This window comes from Sprattus sprattus, assembly GCF_963457725.1.
Source record: "Sprattus sprattus genome assembly, chromosome: 6".
Lineage (NCBI taxonomy): Eukaryota > Metazoa > Chordata > Actinopteri > Clupeiformes > Clupeidae > Sprattus > Sprattus sprattus.
The window spans coordinates 2,639,445-2,662,331 of record NC_137925.1 but is presented as its reverse complement, the minus strand read 5'-3'; the positions used below and the strand labels follow the sequence as shown (position 1 = coordinate 2,662,331).

General features: G+C 40.3%; 3 protein-coding genes across 6 annotated transcripts; all 3 read right to left on the bottom strand.

Annotated features, from left to right (window-relative positions):
• Positions 1-27: 27 nt before the first annotated feature.
• b4galt7 (xylosylprotein beta 1,4-galactosyltransferase, polypeptide 7 (galactosyltransferase I)) lies at positions 28-5,819 on the bottom strand. Its single transcript, XM_080841254.1, has 7 exons — positions 5,168-5,819; positions 4,891-4,926; positions 3,308-3,649; positions 2,660-2,885; positions 2,167-2,250; positions 1,653-1,757; positions 28-698 (listed from the first exon to the last, which is right to left on the bottom strand). The coding sequence occupies exons 1-7, from the start codon at positions 5,218-5,220 to the stop codon at positions 543-545; spliced, it is 1,002 nt and encodes a 333-aa protein (XP_080697380.1). The 5' UTR covers positions 5,221-5,819; the 3' UTR covers positions 28-542.
• Positions 5,820-7,285: 1,466 nt separating this feature from the next.
• LOC308366827 (transmembrane emp24 domain-containing protein 9-like) lies at positions 7,286-11,334 on the bottom strand. The gene is made up of 5 exons (XM_080840584.1): positions 11,185-11,334; positions 10,403-10,503; positions 10,168-10,293; positions 8,962-9,108; positions 7,286-8,445 (listed from the first exon to the last, which is right to left on the bottom strand). Exons 1-5 carry the CDS (start codon positions 11,330-11,332, stop codon positions 8,296-8,298), a joined length of 672 nt encoding a protein of 223 aa, XP_080696710.1. The 5' UTR covers positions 11,333-11,334; the 3' UTR covers positions 7,286-8,295.
• Positions 11,335-14,708: 3,374 nt separating this feature from the next.
• LOC308366424 (transmembrane emp24 domain-containing protein 9-like) lies at positions 14,709-22,649 on the bottom strand. Of its 4 annotated transcripts, none has more exons than XM_080840116.1 (9): positions 22,515-22,649; positions 21,775-21,875; positions 20,491-20,616; positions 19,283-19,429; positions 18,626-18,771; positions 18,137-18,186; positions 17,980-18,022; positions 17,780-17,847; positions 14,709-15,226 (listed from the first exon to the last, which is right to left on the bottom strand). In XM_080840116.1, the coding sequence occupies exons 1-9, from the start codon at positions 22,645-22,647 to the stop codon at positions 15,171-15,173; spliced, it is 870 nt and encodes a 289-aa protein (XP_080696242.1). In that variant the 5' UTR covers positions 22,648-22,649; the 3' UTR covers positions 14,709-15,170. The 4 variants fall into 4 exon arrangements, 2 of the variants coding, with proteins under 2 accessions (XP_080696242.1, XP_080696243.1); XM_080840117.1 differs by lacking the exon at positions 22,515-22,649 and adding an exon at positions 22,272-22,292; XR_013968683.1 differs by lacking the exon at positions 14,709-15,226 and having other exon boundaries at positions 17,805-17,847; positions 18,628-18,771.
• Between the last annotated feature and the right edge of the window lie 238 nt (positions 22,650-22,887).

Here is a 22,887-nt window from a genome sequence, read left to right as displayed (position 1 = left end):
CTTCACACACATAACTCTTACAAGAAGTTGGATTGAAATAATTTTATGAATTTTATAAGAATAAAACAATGTGCAAATAATTTCCAGACACTTAATGTTATATAAATAGGTGCAAATGCACGTCAGAGTACCCTAAAACCATCTGTCATGTCTAGGCGTATGAGGATTTTGTCCTCCCAGTGATATCCTAGTATCCAGCTTCAAGAGGGTTGAGTTGTTCCCAATCACCGTAGCAACAGATGTGAACAACTGCATGAGGATACCATTGGATCCCTGTGAAATAAAGGCCACTGCTGCATCCTATGGTGTAACTTCACTCCACAAAACAAAAACAAACCCATACAAAATGCTGGGATTGGAATGGACCAAACTCCTGTGCAGTTCATGAAATCTAGTCACAAGATTCAGCCAGCTTGTTCAGGGAGAGGAAATCAGGCAGCTATAGAGCACTTTAGCATTTGCATAAAATGAAAATATTTTCAATGAAAGTGACAGCATTCACTCCCATGATGTCAATGTTTTAGCGAGAAGAGGGTCGGAGACTAGCTGAACTGACACCAAGGTGTGTCATCCAGGTCACACTCCAGTTTGGTACTGATGACAGTGCAGGGAGCCCCACTGATGGTCAACTCCTGCCTGGACTCCACTGTGTACCGCATGTTAGTCAGCCCACCCGTAGGGTCCACCTTAAACTGCTCCTGAAGGATGGAGGGGGGGAGAGAGAGAGAGAGAGAGAGAGAGAGAGAGAGAGAGAGAGAGAGAGAGAGAGAGAGGGGAGAAGGAGAGAGAGAGAGAGAGAGAGAGAGAGAGAGAGAGAGAGAGAGAGAGAGAGAGAGAGAGAGAGAGAGAGAGAGAGAGAGAGAGAGAGAGAGAGAGAGAGAGAGGAAAGAGAGAGGAGGAGAGAGAATAACGTAAATATGAATCTTCAGCATTAACACCTGTATAACTCATTACTATCACCAAAGAGGATTGATGTAGATTGAGAAAGTGAGCTTGAACTGGGGAAAAGAGAGACAAGAGAGGAGAGAGAAAGAAAGAAAGATATGCAGAAAAGAGCCTTACAAATAAGACTTTTAATTTACATTTAACGGATTTTCACTGGCACCTTTACAAGTGTTTCACAAGCCATTAACATGACTCACACTTCGATTAGATTGTGTGGTAATGAAACAAACATGATCCTGCACTGAGGGCAGTTTCTATTGTGTGAACAATACAAGAAAAACAAGTACAATTAATAAAACTGCACTTTACCAAGAAAGCAATGCTGGAACGTAATCATATTCAAATGAGGATGGTTGGAACAGGTTACAACATGTCCAACTTAATCAGCATATGAAATCAAACCAATCTAACTGGGTTATCACCGAGAGGGAAATATAAAACAAGAAGAGAGAAGTCTGGAAATGGCGGCCACTAAGAACGCCCAACTGTGACATCCAAACGACGATAAAGACACCAACGATAACTACTTATTTGTTACATTATATTCCACTATGAAGGCGGGTTGTGTGTGTGTGTGTGTGTGTGTGTGTGTTGATATATTTTGAGTTAATTTATTTTAAAATGACATCAGCGAGGGCCCAGTGTGTTTCGGTGACTAGGACAATGACATGTCAGGGTTAGTTCCCTGACGGGACCTTCTTCTGTACCTGTTTCTGAGATGCTATCCTCCTCTGGTCTCTCTTCCTCCATGCAGGGTCGTGGATGTGGCGGAAGGTCTTGTAACCCGTTTTGATCCCATTTGGCCTGAAAAGCTGGAGGCACAGTGACAGCTGATCAGTTCATGCTAATCATGCTAACCAATCCTTGCAAGTCGCTTTGGATAAAAGCGTCTGCTAATTGACGAAATCTATGATGAGGGAAACTGGATATAGCATCAGCATCAATATTACTTTTTAATTGCCATCCCTCACCCCCCCAATTTTTTTTTAGAAAATCATTTCTCTTCTGGTGAGAACTTTGAAGATGTCCTACGTGTAACGCTCTTATTTTCTCTGCAAGGATAATCACTGCATTTTTCTGGGTTGGCAAAAAAACACCCAGTAATGCTAGCCAACAAACACTACACTCCAGGACAACAGCGCAGGAAGTTGTAGAAGTCCCTAGCAATGACAAGAGAATATCCACCAACCACCAGATGGCGCAAGCGAACCAGAGGATTACCTGCAGTCCAGCTGTCTTGAGTCTCCTAAAGAACTCATCATCCTCTCTTCCCCAGCCCCAAAACCGATTGGACATGCCATTGCACTGTGGAAGACAGAAACACATCAGGTCAGACAGACGCTCACGTTTGCACAGAGCAAGATGGCTAGTTTATGGACAATCAGCTCCATTTCTTGGAGCCATGAATACATGCGTAGCTTAATTTGATGTAGTGCCAACACATTGGTGTCCATCTGGCATAGTCCAACAAAGTAAAACAAGACCAAATACCTCTCTAGGCTATGAAAACCAACACCTTCATTAAAACGCTCCAACTGACAGAATGGCAAGCAAGGCAAAGCAAGCAAGTTTATTTATCTAAACACAATTTATACACATATGTAATTCAAAGTGCTGTACAAATGAGCAGATACAAAACATAGAAACAGAAGAGATTAAAATTAGGTAAATCGCCCAATTTTTAGGTGCTTTCACATGTTTGTGTGCAAGTTACCATTTGGTAATGTTGTTTGGTGAGGAGCAGGATGCCGCCTACGTAGGTTTTGTAATGGTAGATGGGGTGCAGCTCTGGAGAGGCCACATGGAAGGGCCCCTCCGTTGGAAAGCTGTAGTCCAGAGCCTCGTTCATGGGAAGCAGGTCTACGTCGTGCATGGCTACGTAGTCCGTCTCATTTCCACTCTCCAGATAGCCCACGTTAATGAGGGAGGCTCTGTTGAAACTTTGAGAGATGGGAGAACATAAGATTTTTTTTTATACATATATATATATATTTACACATTTATGTGATGAAAATGCACTGGTTAGTCACATAACTGAACATCCCAAGGCTGTGTGAGTGTTTGGCATGATGTTTTGGATGCTTGGGGGTACAGTGTTTTGATTCTGTTAGACACTGAACATAATCAACAGCCAACAGCACTAATATTAAACAAAGGACGAGATGGAAGCATTTTTTTTTTTAAGCAGTCAAGTAGTCTGCTCACCAGTGCTATTAGGATTTGTATGAAACGTCTGCCCTATATCTTTTGTCACACACATTCAAATACACAGTACCCACTGAGAGAGAGAGACACACACACACACACACGCACACGCCACACGCACACGCACACGCACACAAACACACGCACCTCCACTTACCGAAAGTGGTCCACCTGGTTGACCACAACGATCTTGTGTCGTATCCTTTTCTTGTTGAGGAACGTGTGCATGAAGGGCACAAAGACCAGCAGCTCTTCAAAGCGCTCCCTGAAGGGGATAATCAGGGCCAGTTTGTGGGGGCCCCAGCCCGGGTTGTCCTGGCTGAGCGGAAGCCTCTCGTGGGGGCAGGGCAGGGCTTGGGGCAGGGCTTGGGGCTCGCCCTTCAGCGTGACGTGGCCCAGGTCTCCAGAGCAGCTCAGCTGCAGCCACAGTAGAGAGCCCATCACCAGGAGCAAGCACAGGCCAAACAGCTTGAACACTGTGCACTTCCTTGATAAAAACCTGCCAAACACATGCGCTAAAATGAATGTGGTCGCCATACATCAAACGGGTGTTAATGAAATTCACTAACATTTTCACAAAGTCTTTAGGGTGATTTCTTACAAGGATATTTTTTAAAAAGACAAAATAATCAACTTTGTCCTCTTTAAGCATTCCCCTCCCTCCCCCCACCAAAACCCACTCAAGTAGCCCACATGACCCTTGTGTGAGCAGTTATGCTATGCAACTCAACCAGTTATGTTTCATGCCTGTCTAGTATGCACACCACATCCAGTCACACAACCACAGCAGTCATGCACAGTTAAAGTTAAAGCCGGCTCAAAGAGCACTGTTATGATACAATTTGGCACTCATCTGTTAGCTTGACATCTACACACCTGAGGGATGGAGACGGCCGACTGAGGCTTATAAACGCACAACTAATATGAAAGAACGACGCTTTTTAACAAAACAAAAAGATGCCATGGTAAAACTTAAAAATAAAATAATAATTTATAGAAGACTATCCAAAATTGCCAAGGGTTGCAATGGGTCCCCATATGAGCTGGATTCTGCTTAAAGTTTTATCCAGTTAAAAGTGAGTATTTCTTCTCAGTGCCTTCTCTAGGGGGTTCAGGCTCTGTAAAGCACCTGGATTGCAGAAATTTGTTTTTAGGCAACTAAATAAACCTCAGGTCTCCCCTGTAATCCTAAATCTGTGATCACTTAAATGAGGTCTGCCAATTATGATGTACCGTGTACAGCTGATATCATAGAAAGTCACTAAATGTGGCATTAGATAGACACACAATAATGCGGATGTTTGAGGACCAACCTGCTCCCACAACAGTGTCTAGGATGAGGTGAAAACTTATGGTGACTGCTCTTTCATAGTTTCCAGATTTCTCTTGACTGCATTTGTCTCGCATTTGTCTCACATTTGGATGATGTAACTAACACATCCAGTCACGGATGTCCTGCTCGTTTCACATGTGACGCAAGAGGAGGGCTTTGGATAGTGACAATGAACCCCTATGTTGGGTAGGAATAAGGCCCTGCTAGCCCGTTGGGTTGGTAGCCTAGCCTGTAGCGGAACAGGACCTCTGCTCTATCTGCATCATATAGTAGGACACAAAAACAAAAGCTTTAAAGACAACATGCAGTGCATCAACCACTGTAGCACACCAGTACACTTATAGGTGTAAGTAGGCTATGCATAGGCCACAAGAAGATGCAGCTTCAGCCCTCTTAGGCCAACTCACGGATTAGTGTCTTGACTGTTCGTCTTGGAGTTTGAGCTTTTGAGCGAGAACACCACATCATCAGAATTGAAACAGCTTGAACTTGGCATTTCATTGGCATACACAGAAAGGCAGCTAATAGGTGAAACAAATCCCCGAAGAACCAAACCTTACTAGGCTATGTAGTCCTACATAGGATATGTGGGTTTCATTGAGCAGAGATAGGCTATTACCTATATTAAGGAGAACTAATGGTAATTATATAATTATATTACAATATACTGGTGTGCAATCTTACCTTTTGTCTTCTTTGAAATAAAGCACTGGTTTCCTACGCGAAGAATACATCATCTTGAGGCTTGGTGTCAAATTAACCTCGTTAGTGAGCTGATGTAAGGCAGACTGCCAAGGAGCTAGAAGTCGGGTATTTTGGCAGATTGAATGTCTCTGAAAAGTAAGTGTAGCAGCTGGTGTATCCAACTAACGGTACAGTTCCTCCAAATGTAAGAGTGTAAAAATGTTCTTCCTTTTACGGACACTCTGTTCCATTTTGCTCCTTCTCCTTAATGTTAAGTAGTCAGAGTTAAACTACAACTCTGATTTATTCATACCACAACCCGTGTAATTTCATTGCAGCGAGCTAGCAGCTATCTATCATTAAAGTTAAATATTTAGAATTGCTGAACGTTGTCGTTAACAAGTATCATTGTATAAATGTCCCTAGCCAAACTCATATCCTTAAGCTGTCGTCTAGCTAGGAGTTTAATTACCCATTTAGCAAGCTAGCCAAAGATACATTTCGCTGCGTTTACGATAGCTTGTCAGCTATCGCTAAATTATATCTAGCCTAAGTTAGCTATAACATCAGCGCTTAAGTTTATCATCTCAATGCGATCCTGTGTATTTGGATCACAAACTTATATGAACTGCAAAGGCTTCATTTCACTGTCGCAAATCCTCTTCCGTTGATAAGACCCGTCACCGGTACTTCTCGGCATCTTCGGGGAAAAAAAATCCTACACGCTGGCTATTTTCGACTTTTTTTAAGTGTGTGTGTAACCGCAAATGTTACCACTGCAACTGTTGTCTTGAGTAAAGGTTCCGTTACTTCCTTAACGATATACCAGATGCAAACCAACTTTATGTTACATTAGCGCCGCCTTCCGTGTTGGCGTTTAAATGAGCTGTTAACTGGACAGCACGATCAGGTAGCTTAAATCTGGAACCCAAAGGTGAGAATCATAAAAAGTGGACCTAGCAATCTAGGGGTGTCTCTTGCAGATCGACAATTGCAGGTTCAGGTTTTTCGGTTTGTTATGCAAAATAACTTGATCTAAAGCCACGGGGGTACGATGCTGTCCATGTCTCTCAAAATGGTTTAGCCCTTACATCAGTTGCATCATATTATTGTTTAAACATGCAAAACAACGATCTTTCATGTAATATAATGGACATGTTATGAAAACTATTTTATGATCATATTTTCCTCTAAAAGAAATGATAAAACAAGGGGACATTAAGTTAAAAGGGGGGGGGGGGGGCTCTGATGAGTCTGCCAGCCAATAGCAATCACTTCTCAGATATTACCTGTTGACTGAAATTGTGGCACGATTGACATAATCTTTGAACACACCTGTACATAATAGTAGCTTCCAATATCCCACAGACCATGTAATACACTCTGGTCTGCGCTCTTTGAACTATCCCACGATCAGATGAAGGATATCTACAAACTCTAACTTCTCTACTGACATCTGGTGACTGAAAGTGGTATTACGTACAGTTCCTTTGATCCGTAATACACTACAGGTCCATAAGACTGGGCTCAACATACAAAAACAAAAGGAGACAAATCTTTTATTTCCATTTTTTTGAGTGCAATTACAAAGATGTTTCGCTGCAAATATCATTACCTCTCGCCCACGGTATTTAGAAAATAAAAAGCCTCAGCCCAATGACTCAAACTGTCTTTGAAAAGACTACTAAAATGTGATACAAACAACCAGATGTTTTAAAAAAAAAAAAAAAAAAAAAAAAAAAGGATGGAATCAGTGAGCATCAGCCACCCATTAGCATTTTCAGTGCCACTTTAACAGTAGTTTGAAGGATAGGACCATGTAGCTGGAAAAAGGTGTTTGACCAAATTAATGAAAATTGCACTACACGGACATGCTTTTTCTCACATTGTTGTTGGGATGTTGCGTCCTTCCATGGCAAACACTAGGACCAAAGTCCCCATTCCCTGAACACTGTTGTGTTCAACTGAACAGTCCGTACAAAAATGACTACCTGAGCGTTTGCACAAGGAAAGTTTAGCGATCTGTTAGAAAAATACATTCCTGAAACTCAGCTCATGATTGTTATACTGTTTCATTAACACATGTAGCATACACAACTACGATTTTGTTTGTCTCGGTTTCGTTCCATAAGTAAACAAAAAAAGGCCCGTTATGACAAACATCAAGGATGTCATGGAAGAGGGTTACCTTAAAATTTTGATTTACAACATTATGCAACACAAAGAGTTGGAGGGGGGGGTATCATACATGAGAAGTACAAAATATATTTGTACTTCAGACACCTTACTGTACAAAGTGTTTTTATAGCACTGAAATTCCAAACACGAGCTGGTTGCCACTTTTAGATAGACGCTAAATATATCTAATTTCTCCAAAAAGGATATAGATAGCTTGTGTCCATTTGCAGAATGTGCAACAAAAAGAAATTTGAAACCAAAACCATATCCAAAAACATACATTCAATTCTACACAAACAAAATCTTAAATATCATCTACAGTAACAAACCATTGCAAGCAAACTACCAAACACACAACATACTTGGGTGAAAGGTGTGTGTGTGTGTGTGTAAGCTAGTTTACCATCCAGTTTCAGAGCTGTTAGTCCACATGGCAAACGTCTAGTATGCAAAAAAAAAAAAAGCTTTTCAATTTGAGGAACTGAAACGGATGTAACTACTTTACCTCTGAAGTTGAAAAATGATGAAACTAACTGAGAATGGTTAATGGAAGGGCAGTGGTTTTAACCCTTTCATGCCACTGAAAGACCAGGTTTGAACAGATCCTCAATGACTCAAATGAGGTCAACATTGGATTGGCGTCAAATCAAATGTAAATTCAGACAACCAAGCATTTAAAATGCATCTCAAGCATGGTCAAGATTCATGTTGAGAGGGAGGGTGATAAAATGAAGTTGGAAAAAAAAATAAAAAATCTCAAAGCAATTCAAAAGGAACACGTGGGTCAGGGGATTTTTGTTGAAACCAAATACATCCACCAGATTGTGCTCTGGTATTTTAGGAAATATCACAAAACCATTGTCTGCATACTGCATTCACTGTACAATGTACAAGCATATTCTTTCAAGGACATACAAGGACAAAAAAAAATCTGCACACACACACACACACTACACTAATTTTTTTGCCTCGAAGAAACTTTTGAGATGCCTCATCTGCCAGAAGCCAATAGCCACCAGGATCAACGTCTGGACGATGGACCACCACAGCACTCTCTGATTGGTGCTCTCGCTGGTCTGCCGGAAGCGCTCCTCACGATACTGTGGGGGAACCACAGGTCAACACAAATCACTCAGACATCCCTTGAGAAATTGAATAGGCTACCTCCAAATAGATTCATTAGTATATTTTCCAGCTTCTGACTTGATTTAAAAGTGGGGTTTTGAAACCCCATTGACTGTAGTAATATAATTGCAGCTGCAGTTTAAATGAAAGCACTTCTCTGTCATCATTAACTATTCACTACACCTCACTGATTGGTGAGTATAAGGATGTGACATAAATCTATTGCGCAATTGTCAGTATGGAAAGGAAGATATGGAATCAGATATGAAATCAATCACAAGCAACATAAATAACCAATTTATATAAAGTACACTACTGTGGACACTGTTACGAATGATTTAATCTATTTTATGAGTGTATCTAGTTACCAATGATCAACTTTCATATGTGTGGCAGTACACTGCATCTTCAAGGTATCTAGCGTGTCAGGAAGTTATATGTCAGGAGTCCATGGAATTGAGTGCATGCACTTGACATGACGGAGGACTTGCCCGCTGATAGTTCTGCTCCTTCTGAACCTGATCCACCTGCTCCACCAGCTGACGGACCCTCAGCTGGAGCTCAGTCAGCTTGTCTTTGGCTGCGATTTCTGCATAGTTGTTGGTGTGCTCTCCAACCTGAATGTCCAGGTGAACTCTCTGGAGTGGAGGAAAGAGGCACATATAAGCAAAGACAGAACCAAACGAAAGGGCAGTGCTGTGGGTGAGGGGAGGTAAATACATAACCCACAGTCTCCAGCTGTGTAGTTGTTGAGGGAAGTGATGGTGTGATCCAGTTACCTCGGAAGTCGGAACTGGGAATCATGTCACAACCAAGTGGGCCGCGTTCCAGTAACAAAATGCAATACCAATTGTTAGCAATAATGCTTTTGTGCATACAAACACCGTAGCAACATATCCATGGATAGAAGCTGGACAGTACTGTGTGTGCCCGACTAATTTAATGAGACACAAACAAGACAGAAGTGCTAACAATGTAGATGTTCGGGGGCTGCCACCTTGGATTCTGACGTCGGGTTAATGAAGTGTGCCAGACTTTCAGAGTTGGAATGCCAACTGAAGGGACTGGCATTTGAGATTGATAGTTAATAAGTATATGCCATAGTCAATAATTCAATGTATCGTATACCTAGTTATAATTGTGATTTTTATTTGGGAGTTAAGTTAGAATGTAATCTTTTCTGTTTAGAGAAGAGTTTATCCAGAGGGAGTGTATTGAAAGAGTCAGCAAATGGCTCAGATACTTGTGTCTCCAAGACCTCATGAATAATGAGAGTGACGCCCTTGGTTCGCAGAGAGCATGTACAAGCCAGCCTTCAATGGACAAATCGGATAAGCTTAGGTGAAGCGTTGTGAGTGACTGTGGAACTTCAAGTCTCTGTCTCAACAATGTGTGGCCGCCATCATTCAAGATTAAACCTGAATCATTGACTGACTAAAAGCCAAGACTGGGTCTCCAATATGTGGTATAAAATGAAATACCATCACAACTTGAGGGGGCGCTCCTTTTGAAATGTCCAACTGGGAAAATTGAGTCTTTCGAGGACAACTGTAATGCACCACAAGCCTCTTAATGATGAGCTGTGAGTCATATACTACTGCAAAGCACTATGAGGCCACATATGCAGTCTCAGACACCAAAACCATAGAGGTGCAGGGTATGGCAGGGTTAGACTCTTTATATGTACATATACTTACTAGCATCCCACCAGCAAAGAGGGAGAACTTGGAGGAATTAGAATGAAGGCAGATCTGGTGTTCACCAGGGGTGTGAGAGGTAAATGTGAACCTGCCCTCGGACCCGTACTGACGAGACAGGATCACCTACAGAAACACACACACGACAACACATTAACATACACCTTATTTCATTTCATGTTGGGATATACACAACAGACATGCCATTTCAATGTCGATTTTACAACCAGTTTACCTTCTCGTCTGGGTCTTTCACTTCAACGAACATGCCAAGTCCTTGAGTGGCAGGCATGTACTCCTCCTTCATTTTGTCATACAGCTGTACACGATAGTTTCCTGGAAGGGCGAGCAATAACAATATAAGTGACGCTAAATGGCAATCCATGCAGCATGTAATGTTCAGAAAAATGACAGTCCAGAAATATCAGGAAAAATGACAAATCCGTAGCCTACTTGCTATTCCCTAGTTGCAAAACACTCGACTGTGTCGTTTACAAAGCCGACAATAACCAAGTCAAGTCGCCTTCAAAAATACTTTTTAATGCGGACTGATGAAACATATTACACAAGGCGGCTAGCAAACAGCAACGCTAGCTACTTGACCAGGAAGACAAGCAACGTCAATCATCTAGGAAACAGTCTAGGCATCTTGGTTTAGTGACAGGAATTAGCTTGCTAGATTGCTGGCTAACTGACATGAACTTTTCGTGTTTAAAGTTAACAGTGAACGTGTCGCCTGTTCACTTAGACAATGTCACTAACGTTACCCTTACCTGTGGGACATAGCAATTCACTCAAAGAAACTATGACTTTAATGATCTTTCTACTCTGAAATGCAGTCCAACTAATGATGGTTAGCCAACATGATCGCTAGCAGGCTAGGTGACGAATACTAACGTCTACTTATCGTGCAGTCAGTTCTAGAAAGTGGCTAACCGCTAACTCCCCGTCATTCAGCGACTGGCTAGCAAGCTAGCAAGTAAAACTCAGCGAGAAACAATGAAACATAATACACACCAATAATCATAGTTTCGTCTGGAATTTCCTCTATGAAACATTTTTTCTCCGTTTCCCCGATGTGAAAGTATAAAGCGGAGACGAAACTGTTGAAAAAGTTCAGAAGCAAAACCGTGCACAAAGTGAGCTGCATCCTGGCTGCCACCATCTTGCCACTAACACTACCGGTAGGCCTACATAGATACTGCGCAAGTTTCCCCAGTGCCACGTAACCTTTCAGCTTAACATCGTCCAATCAAAAGACGAATGGCATAGTCATGGGAAATACACTATTTATAATGCCATTTGTTTTTTTATCTGAGTATACACACCTATCCTATGGGTACTTGTCTTTACAATACACATACAACTAAGTTTGTGTTTTCGAATAAAATGTTGAATCTGAAGCGTATGCAAACCTATTGTGATACAGTCCAACCCATTAAGTCACCCTGGAACTTCTAGTATAGGTGTCAGTGACTGTAGGCTACTATTATGTTTTTGCTGTGTTCCAGTTTTTCTAAGAATATTAATTAATCTTTATATTTATAATGAATGGTGACACGCTTAATACCCCTCTCTATAGTCTTTGGTCAGCACCATCTTAATGATAACCATGATGGATTGTTTGATAGATGTAGAATTATAAACAGATGTATGCATAGTATTGTTTCTTATTTCTACATGTAACACAAACAATCCATTTTTGCTTCATTTTTGCACACAAAGACCTGTAAACTCCACCGTCAATCATCAACAGCAAAGATCAGAGTTTTACTTTTTTTAGCTAATTGACAAATCAGGTGATATACTTACCTTCCCAACGTAAGTATTTCTTGCTTTTTGCTTTTGCTTTGTTTATATAACTCATTGTCAGTCTTGTAAGTCTATTTTAGTATAAAGTAAAAAATAAAATAATTTAACTCTGTAAAATGATTTTAAATGCTGCAAATGCTGATGGCTGTGATAACATTGTTCATCACCATTATAACCTGTAATTACATATATTAATATAAGGTAACCTGCTGGAAAAAGAAAAAGAAACTTAAACATTAACATATCATTTTAAGACAGTCTTCCAGCTAAAAAAAATGCACATACCTTCTGAGTCAGATGCAAGATATATAAAAAAGTAATCTCATAGAAGCATGTTTTATTTTTAAGTTTAATGTATGTGAAATTTTGAAAGTTTACTACAACCTTCCTCCCCCAAAAAAACACCACCTCAGCCCCCTAGATGGCGGAATTGCCCAAACTAGATCCAAAATGTACAAACAACAAAACACAAATAATTATTTAATTAAGAAAAGAAAATGTTCTGAATGGTGCTGAATGTGCTGAATGGCTGCTATTGTACTGTATAAATCAGAATACTAGATTGAGGTTAATCTTCTGCAAAAGGACATCTAGTGGTGATTTTGATATAAGGTACTTATGAGGGGCTTAATGTATTATAATTCTGAAATAGGCAAGGAGGAAAGTGAACCCCAGCAAAGGTAGAAGTAGGCAGAAAAGGGGGCACCAGGCATGTGCAACCAGTACTGGCAAAGGGGGCAAAACGCAGGATTGGAGATTGCTGGCTGATGTCAAAAAGCAAAGTAGTAAATAAACGATATCTTTTGATGATGCAAATGAGGAAGCCTTTGAAAGGAAAAAGCTGAAGTATGCAGACCTATAGCAGAAGCAAGGAAACAGGGTTGGCAAGGACACACAAGACCGGTGGCTTCTGTTGGATTTTAGTTTTCAAGGACAGTCAATCAAAGCACCGCCCTAATCCGGGTTCGTAATCCCGGGGGGCCCACTTGACAACACCCGTGAAATGTTCATTAGAGTATCTTTACTGTTGTTGTTAAATATGGTTAAGTATTGGCATGATGGTTGTAGGAGCCCTGTTGTTATAACACTTAGACTAGATCCTAGGCAGTGTTTGAAAGATGTGAACTACATAAAATAAAACTAGTTGATTAACTTCCTTTCGTAGTTCAGCCATAAGAGGTTGAATTATTTATTTTTGCCATTTTCCTGTAGTTAGCTACTGAAACTACAAACTATTTTGGTCCTAAAAGGAAAGGAATATTCTTTATTATTTTTTTACCAAGTAATTATTTAACCATTGCTTCTGTACTGTTATTGGACCTCCTTTGACACTCTGTTTTTCTTTTATCCTGATACTAAAACATTTCACATCACTACTAATTAAACTAAAGATAGTGAATATGCTCAAGAGGTTTACTGTAAAAGATGCTTTACTAAGACTCTGAAGCACTGTCAGCAATGCAACATAATCTTAGCCATTATTGCTCAGAGGTTTACCGTCAGCCGCCCAGTGCCTCTGTTTTGACTTATCTACAACTGGATCGAATGGGTTGAATGAGTTATCGTTCACTCATGGGAAAACAGCTGCCATGACAAGTTAACAACTGCAGCACGACCCTGTTACATCTTTGGGCTTTGAATGGCATGATGGCTGTTGACAACATCTGCCCTGTGACATGCTCTTGTGACTATGTTGTTACTATGTAATTATTATATATAAATATATATAGATAGATAGATCGATAGATCAAAAACACAGTGTTTCAGTCATGAGGCACCTAAATGCACATTTCCATATTTAAACCAAATGTCAAGCTGTTGTTGTATGTCAGCATGTGTGAGCTGTCTTAACATGAAGACATGAAGGTGTGCAGAAAGACAGATAGATAGATAGATAGATAGACAGACACAGTCGTGAGTAAGTCAGTATATCAGCCAAGGCTCCAGCGCACCACCGCTGTTCAGCAAGGGCTCGCATTGTTCTTTTTTAAACCCACCCCAGAACAGCGTGTGTGAGAAGGAGAACCACACCGTCTATTGCAGGAACAGAAAATGTGGTCACAAGTATCAAGCCTAGTCACAGAGGAAATGCTACCGGGTGGGTGGTTAAAGCAGCAGTACGGAGTTCTTTTCCAAAACTAGTACGCTAACTACCTAAAAGGCATGAAAACAACCTTGCAAACACTGATGACACTGATGGCAGCCTGCCAACACACTAACTGGTGTCCTTTGGTAGTATAGCTGGCCATGTCATGCGTGTGAAAGCTTTTCTTCCATTTTTGCAGGGTGTTCCAGCCCGTTACACAGAACTATATAGGGCATATCTTGGATGGCTAGTGGGGAACACAGAGGTGTTTATCTTTCCTTCACATGACCATATGCTATCTAAATTAATTTGAGGATGGTACCAAAACTAGTTGCCTATAAAACATACCCCAAAAAGTGTCAAATTGTTACTTTAAAGGCCCTGTTAAGGAAACAACTTTTTGTAACTATAGGGACAAGCATATACTGTAGAATTACACCATGTTATTTTCACCCAGTTAATAGAATGTTAGTAGTATAAATATCTCTATAAATATCTTTTTACTATTTTTACTGCTAGTCTCCCATTTACCTTTCAGAGATAGCATCCTATTCAGAAATTAAACACTATAGTCTTTTCCCAATTTAATGAATGTATTCAACATTGATACATAATCATCATAAGATACATGTGTTGTTTAATTAATATGCATACAAGAAAAGTTTTAAAAACATGTGTGTTTGTCAGTCAGTGCACCAAGCTCACATCCCTTAGGCTTGAGGTCCTTTACCCATAATTCCAAACTCAACTGGGTCATCAATCATCCTGCCCTCGCCTGTATGTGAGAAGCACAGATGCGTATAAAATACACAATACCCCTACATTGCCTAATCCACTGAACCATCATTTCATCTAAAGTATTAACATATAATCTAATTAACATGTAAATTGCACTTGTAGGATTTATTGCGTGACAGCTTGTGTCTGGTATTCACACATTCATATTTTTGGTTGGTGAAAATGAGAAATCATGGCCAATCATTACACAACATTCATCAAGGTGCTTTCAAATAACATGATAACAAACTGTTACACTGAATTTGTAGAATAGAAACAAAAACTACTTAAGAACAATTGAATACAGTGGCTCTGGTTTCTTTTTCTTTCATTTCTTCGAGGCTGTGGCATAAGATCTTGAGGCTGCTTCATCAGGTGCTCCGTCTGAAAGTCCACAAAACAAACAAGTTTGCACACATGGGTGAAGGGGTTTGCAAATTAGGATTAAATAATTAATAATGAATGACAATAATCAATAGTCCAATGAATCTCATATTAATTTGTATTTTGCCTCTTAATAAGACTTAAGTTGGAATGTAAGGGTCTGTGGTTAAGTTCCCTGTCATCTGGAATACTGTGCCCTAGGGATAGCAGGAGGTGTGATGGCATAGGTGTTTTTCAGCTCTTATCTCAGTTCATATCGGAGTGTCATTTTATTCCTTTTACCCCCATCCCCATGATACAGGCCTCTAAAACATTTTCCCACAGGTATTTAAACTTGGACTGTTTTAGTGTCTAACCACAGGCCCAGGTTAATCTTCTGAGCAAAACCTTCAACTCTCCCTTGATGCGCATCATTGCAAGAATAAAGTCTGTTTCTTGATTAATCATTCTCCGTCTGACTCTCAACCTATCTGTGGTATTAGAAAAACTACCAACAAGGGCAAGTGTGTTAGAAGTTATCTATCATGCAAACATGTCAAACAAGTATTGGCCTATTTCTGGCCCTGCCTGAGTCTATTAATGTCAGAAGATGTAGAGACTATCAGAGAGGTGAATGAAGAGGTCTGTGTGTGGTTACATGCACTGACTGCACACCCAAACGAGCCCCTGGGCTGCGGGGTTGTGTGCATACAGGTGTAGTTATTTACATTTCTAAACCTGATTGTTCAAATCCTTGATTGTGATTGGCTAAAAGCCGTTGTAAAATCCAGCATTACCTTACAATTTGACCTGATTACATTCCATATTACTGCGCAGCGAATGGCAAGGTATTCATAGCGCATTTAATACCCAGTGTTCCATCTGGCTGTTGCGTTGCTTCAAGGGTTGCGTGGCAACGATTTATTTAGGAACTATAATTTTTAGTGGCGGAAGAATGACGGTTTATCATTAAACTATTGTTTCTTAAATTGAATTGTCTTTATTTATGAAACCATATCAAATATGTGTAGTAACAGGTTTAGAAAAGCAATAAGCCCCGCGAGTCCGCTACGCGTCGTGCCTAACAACTCCCTTACCTGTTCTAAAATCAGCGCAAAGCACGGCCTCTTGGGGCTTATTGCTTAAAGCTATAGCTTTCGGGTCACACTATATTTGGATGGTGCCCTTCAGACTATGAACAGATGCTCAGATTATAAACACACACTGTGAACTGTCTGAAACTCTGTTAACTACAAGTTATGGCTAAGGTTAGGGTAACAGTGAGGGTTTGGTCAAGGTTATGTTTAATAAACAATTAGAACGTTTAATTTCAACAAACCATCTGTAAAGTCTCTGCGATAGATAAATAGACAAACAGACAGACAGACAGACAGACAGACAGACAGACAGACAGACAGACAGACAGACAGACAGACAGACAGACAGACAGATATACCAAAAACACAATGTTTCAGTCATGAGGCACCTGAATGCATAGTTCCATAATCAAACCAAATGTCAAACTGTTATTTAGGTCAGTTGTTAGATGTAAGGATTTATGAAAGGAAACTTCAAAGCCAACTTCTGCCTTTCGGTAGCGACCGCATGTGATCAAACAGCATTATCTGGGACCGTGATAGGTAGGGATGCCTCTTTTAAAACATCCCATGCTGGGATTGAAGGATCTTAGTGTTTTATTTCCTGAGATTGCTTACACTATTTTATGTTACGAAAAATATGTCCACCAGTTAGACTAAATATACTTGAATGACCATAGAAAACCTGATCCATCTGAACGTATGAGTGATAGAATGATAGAGGTGTGATTTTCTGCCTAAGTAAAACAGAAAGATTGAATTTACAATTTAGAATTTCGGATTACCTCGTCTTGCATATATCCTGGTATTAGCCAATTTCTGTATAATTTTACTGTTACTTTATCTGCTCCAGTTTGCCTTGCCATAGTTTGCGAGGGAATAGCCAAGGCCTGACCCTATTCATTCCTTTAACACTGGAACACTCCAAGCAGACTGTTTAATGCAGAAGATTGACATTACCATGTCATAAACATGTCATGGTAGATGACATACTCTCTTGAAATCTTTATGATGGCTCTCATTATATGTGAAGCTTTGCATGTAACTGGATTATATAAAATGCAATTTGGATTTATTGACAATAATATAGTAATAATCATCTTCTACTTGGAAACACCAACTATTTTCTTTTATTAGGTAGAGACTGTCCCTTGAAAATGAGGAGTCATACGTGTGGGGGGGCCATGCTACCTCCTGTCTATCCATCCACCAATCCTAACATGTTGCGAATGAGTGAATTGCCTGCAATATTTCTCTGTAAATCGACCCACATTGGCAGTGATTTCACTTCATTTTCACAGTTTGCAAGTGGACAGTTTGCGCCCTTTTCATTCTTGTGGAACGTCAACAAATTGCAGCAAGTGAGTGATATCTCTTGCGACCATTAAGGACAATGCAATTGATATTTAGGCTTCTTAATTTTTCAAGTTGTCTAGTCTTTCACCCATCTTGTACCCCTCTTTCCTGGTGGACTCACCCTGATAGGTATCGTTGACAGAGTCGTCATAATCATCGGCAGAATTATCACTCCAGTCATTGGGGCCCCTGAAGAAAAAAGCAAACATGGTGAAGACAACAAGTATGTTGACTTCATTCATACAATCAAACAGAAATCCAGGTTACAACATGACAAAGAAATCAAAGAGAAAGTAAATGAAAAGGAAGAAAACACTTTACATGTCCTCTCCTTGATCGAGATTTTGTTGTGTGTCGCACATCCCTACAGGATGACAAACATATGGGAATGAGAAAACAGAGGAGTTTGAGATGCTAACTGGCAATGTCAGAAATGGAAATAGAAATAGAAATGTAAATAGAAATGTGACCAGCGTACCCGTATCACTCCTGTCCACAGCAGGCTCTTCACTAGTTTCCTCAAGTAATCTGGAACATATTAACAATATGTAACCATGACAACCATACACAAAGACCAGTTACCACACAAACAACAAAGAATCATGTGTTGCAGAGAAAGACTTAAGTGAGTCAATGATCGCGATGACTCAAATGAGGTCAACATTGGATTGGCGTGAAATCAAATGTTACTTCAGACTACCAAGCATTTAAAATGCATCTCAAGCATGGTCAAGATTCATGTTGAGAGGGAGGGTGATAAAATTAAGTTGAAATAAACAAAAAACGAATCTCAAAGCAATTCAAACGGAACACGTGGGGTAGGGGTATTTGTGTTGAAACCAAATACATCCACCAGATTGTGCTCTGGCATTTTAGGAAATATCACCAAAATCATTGTCTGCATACTGCATTCACTGTACAATGTACAAGCATATTCCTTCAAGGTCATTCAAAAAACTGCACACACACGTATTTTTTTGCCTCGAAGAAACTTTTGAGTTGCCTCATCTGCCAGAAGCCAATAGCCACCAGGATCAACGTCTGGACATTGAAACACCACAGCATTCTCTGATTGATGCTTTCGCTGGTCTGCCGGAAGCGCTCCTCACGATACTGTGGGGGAACCACAGGTCAACACAAATCACTCAGACATCCCTTGAGAAATTAAATAGGCTACCTCCAAGTAGATACATTAGTATTTTTTTCATCTTCTGACTTATTTTAAAATGGGGTTTTGAAACCCCATTGACGGTAGTAATATAATTGCAGCTGCAGTTTAAATGAAAGCACATCTTCTCTGTCATCATTATCTATTCACTACACCTCACTGATTGGCGAGTATAAGGATGTGACATAAATCTATTGCGCAATTGTCAGTATGGAAAGGAAGGTCAGATATGAAATAAATCACAAGCAAAACAAATAACCAATTCATATAAAGTACACTACTGTGGACACTGTTACGTATGATTCAATCTTGTTTATGAGTTAATCTAGTTACCAATGATCAACTTTCATATGTGTGGCAGTACACTGCATCTTCAAGGTATCTAACATGTCGGGAAGTTTTATGTCAGGAGTCCATGGAATTGAGTGCATGCACTTGGCATGACGGAGGACTTGCCCGCTGATAGTTCTTCTCCTTCTGAACCTGATCCACCTGCTCTGCCAGCTGACGGACCCTTAGCTGGAGATCAGTCAGCTTGTATCTGGCTTCGATTTCTGCATAGTTGTTGGTGTGCTCGCCAACCTGAATGTCCAGGTGAACTCTCTGGAGTGGAGGAAAGAGGCACATATAAGCAAAGACAGAACCAAATGAAAGGGCAGTGCTGTGGGTGAGGGGAGGTAAATACATAACCCAAAGTCTCCAGCTGTGTAGCTGTTGAGGGAAGTGATGGTGTGTTCCAGTTATCTCGGAAGTTGGAACTGGGAATAATGTCACAACCAAGTAAGCCGCGTTCCAGTAACAAAATGCAATACCAATTGTTAGCAATAATGCTTTTGTGCATACAAACACCGTAGCAACATATCTATAGATAGAAGCTGGACAGTACTGTGTGTGCCCGACTAATTTAATGAGACACAAACAAGACAGAAGTGCTAACAATGTAGATGTTCGGGGGCTGCCACCTTGGATTCTGACGTTGGATTAATGAAGTGTGTCAGACTTTCAGAGTTGGAATGCCAACTGAAGGGACTGGCATATGTGATTGATAGTTAATAAGTATATGCCATAGTCAATAATTCAATGTACCTTATACCTAGTTATAATTGTGATTTTTATTTGGGACTTAAGTTAGAATGTAATCTCTTCTGTTTAGAGAAGAGTTTATCCTGAGGGAGTGTATTGAAAGAGTCAGCAAATGGCTCAGATATATGCGTCTCCAAGACCTCATGAATAATGAGAGTGACGCCCTTGGTTCACAGAGAGCATTTAACAAGCCAGCCTTCAATGGATAAATCGGATAAGCTTAGGTGAAGCGTTGTGAGTGACTGTGGAACTTCAAGTCTCTGTCTCAACAATGTGTGGCCGCCATCATTCAAGATTAAACCTGAATCATTGACTGACTAAAAGCCAAGACTGGGTCTCCAATATGTGGTATAAAATGAAATACCATCACAACTTGAGGGGGCGCTCCTTTTGAAATGTCCAACTGGGAAAATTGAGACTTTCGAGGGGAACTGGAATGCACCACAAGCCTCTTAATGATGAGCTGTGAGTCATATACTACTGCAAAGCACTATGAGGCCACATATGCAGTTTCAGAAAACCAAAACCATAGAGGTGCAGCATATGGCAGGGTTAGACTCTTTATATGTACATATACTTACTAGCATCCCACCAGCAAAGAGGGAGAACTTGGAGGAATTAGAATGAAGGCAGATCTGGTGTTCACCAGGGGTGTGAGAGGTAAATGTGAACCTGCCCTCTGACCCGTACTGACGAGACATGATCACCTACAGAAACACACACACATGACAACACATTAACACCTTATTTCGTTTTAAATATGTTTATTGGGAAACACATCATACAGCAGTGAAATTGGCAGATGACAGCAACAACCTTTTTCATTCACAAACAAAAACAACAGAGAAGACAAATTTAAACAAACATCACACATCAGAAAATGAAATAATAATAATAATAATAATAAAAAAAAAGCATAACGCGCCCATCCCTCCCTAGGAGTGCATTTTACTTGGGTGTCAATTGGATTCTCTATCAAGATGAGAGATCAAAGGTTGCCAAATTTTCTGAAAGTCTGAAAGAGTATCTGTCAAGTCAGTCAGCCAGTGTTTAAAGGAGGGAACCTCTTTCTTTTTCCAGAGAAGTAAGATCAGCTTTTTAGAAGCTATTAGACCATATGCCAGAAGACTCTGTTGTGCTACATTTAATTTCCTTAGCTCTTCAGATATACCCAAAATTATTAAAATAGGGTCTGGCTCTATCTGAACCTTCAAGATCACAGAAAGAAACCGAAATATTTTACCCCAATAATCTTGAAGTTCGGGGCAAAGAGCATAACTATGTGATAAGGTCTCATATGGACTCACATTTATCACACAAAGGTGAGACTTCTGGAAAGATTTTATGTAATTTTGTCTTTGAAAAGTGTAGCCTGTGCAGGATTTTAAATTGTATTAAACAGTGTCTGGCATTAATGGAACAGTCGTGGACGTATTCCAAACTCTCCTCCCACACATTAGGATCTATAGCGGCCCCAATCTCTTTTTCCCACTCCTCTTTTTTTTCCCATTTTGGGAAGGCACATGCTTTGAAGTGTGTCATACAGTTGTGAAATTATGAAACGAGCGTTAGCAAACAGTTTAATAAAACTCTCTAACTTCTGCCACTGCCTTCTCAAAGTTAGGAAGATGTGTTCTGACATAGTCTCTGATCTGAAGGTATCTGAAAAACTGATTCTTTGGCAAGTTATATTTCTCTTGGAGTTGTTGGAAAGAAGCAAAAGTCCCTTTTATGTACAGGTTGCCAACATTACAAATTCCTATTTGCTTCCAGGTATTAAAAGGTAACATACACCTTATTTCATTTCATGTAGGGATATACACAACAGACATGCCATTTCAATGTCGATTTTACAACCAGTTTACCTTCTCGTCTGGGTCTTTCACTTCAACGAACATGCCAAGTACTTGAGTGGCAGGCATGTACTCCTCCTTCATTTTGTCATACAGCTGTACACGATAGTTTCCTGGAAGGGCGAGCAATAATATAAGTGACGCCAGATGGAAACTCCATGCAGCATGTAATGTTCAGAAAAATGACAGTCCAGAAATATCAGGAAAAATGACAAATCAGTAGCCTACTTGCTATTACCTAGTTGCAAAACACTCGACTGTGTCGTTTACAAAGCCGACAATAACCAAGTCAAGTCGCCTTCAAAAATACTTTTTAATGCGGACTGATGAAACATATTACACAAGGCGGCTAGCAGCAACGCTATCTACTTGACCAACGTCTGGGAAACAGTCTAGGCATCTGCGTCAAGTGATTTATTAGAATTAGCTGACATGAACTTTTCGTGTTTAAAGTAAACAGTGAACTTGTCGCATGTTCACTTAGACAATGTCACTAACGTTACCCTTACCTGTGGGACATAGCAATTCACTCAAAGAAACTATGACTTTAAAATCCTTCTACTCTGAAATGCAGTTCAACTAATGATAGTTAGCCAACATGATCGCTAGCAGGCTAGGTGACGTATTCTAACGTCTAGTTATCGTGCAGTCAGTTCAAGAAAGTGGCTAACCGCTAACTACCCGTGTTTCAACGACTGGCTAGCATGCAAACAAGGAAAACTCAGCGATAAACGATGATACAGAATACACACCAATAATCATAGTTTCGTCAGGAGTGTCCTCTATGAAACATTTTTTCTCCGTTTCCCCGATGTGAAAGTATAAAGCGGAGACGAAACTGTTGAAAAAGTTCAGAAGCAAAACCGTGCACAAAGTGAGCTGCATCCTGGCTGCCACTAGCCTGACGATGTCATACTCATAATTTTAGGCAGAATATGAGTCTGATACTGCTCCATTGAGATGTGATTATGGGGCGTGTTTCAACAAAAAAATGCCTCTTCGCTCGATTGGATACCTAGAAACCAATCAGAGCAACGTAGTATGACCATCTGATATATTAAACTTTTACCCATAGGAAGGACGGAAAAAACATCTTTTCGATGGACAAATGCCTTGATCGCGTTT

Bases quoted from the DNA above. Each gene is read 5' to 3' on its own strand.
- LOC308366827 (XM_080840584.1), bottom strand. From the start codon at position 11,332: ATGGTGGCAGCCAGGATGCAGCTCACTTTGTGCACGGTTTTGCTTCTG. The intron at 10,504-11,184 runs GTGTGTATTATG...TCGCCCTTCCAG, and splicing joins AGACGAAACTATGATTATTG to GAAACTATCGTGTACAGCTG. The intron at 9,109-10,167 runs GTAAGTATATGT...CCTCCACTCCAG, and splicing joins TCTTTGCTGGTGGGATGCTA to AGAGTTCACCTGGACATTCA.
- b4galt7 (XM_080841254.1), bottom strand. From the start codon at position 5,220: ATGATGTATTCTTCGCGTAGGAAACCAGTGCTTTATTTCAAAGAAGAC. The intron at 2,251-2,659 runs GTAACTTGCACA...TGTCTTCCACAG, and splicing joins CCAAACAACATTACCAAATG to TGCAATGGCATGTCCAATCG. The intron at 1,758-2,166 runs GTAATCCTCTGG...CTGTGCCTCCAG, and splicing joins TCAAGACAGCTGGACTGCAG to CTTTTCAGGCCAAATGGGAT.
- LOC308366424 (XM_080840116.1), bottom strand. From the start codon at position 22,647: ATGCAGCTCACTTTGTGCACGGTTTTGCTTCTGAACTTTTTCAACAGT. The intron at 21,876-22,514 runs GTGTGTATTCTG...TCGCCCTTCCAG, and splicing joins TGACGAAACTATGATTATTG to GAAACTATCGTGTACAGCTG. The intron at 18,023-18,136 runs GTACGCTGGTCA...GTCATCCTGTAG, and splicing joins TGTGGACAGGAGTGATACGG to GGATGTGCGACACACAACAA.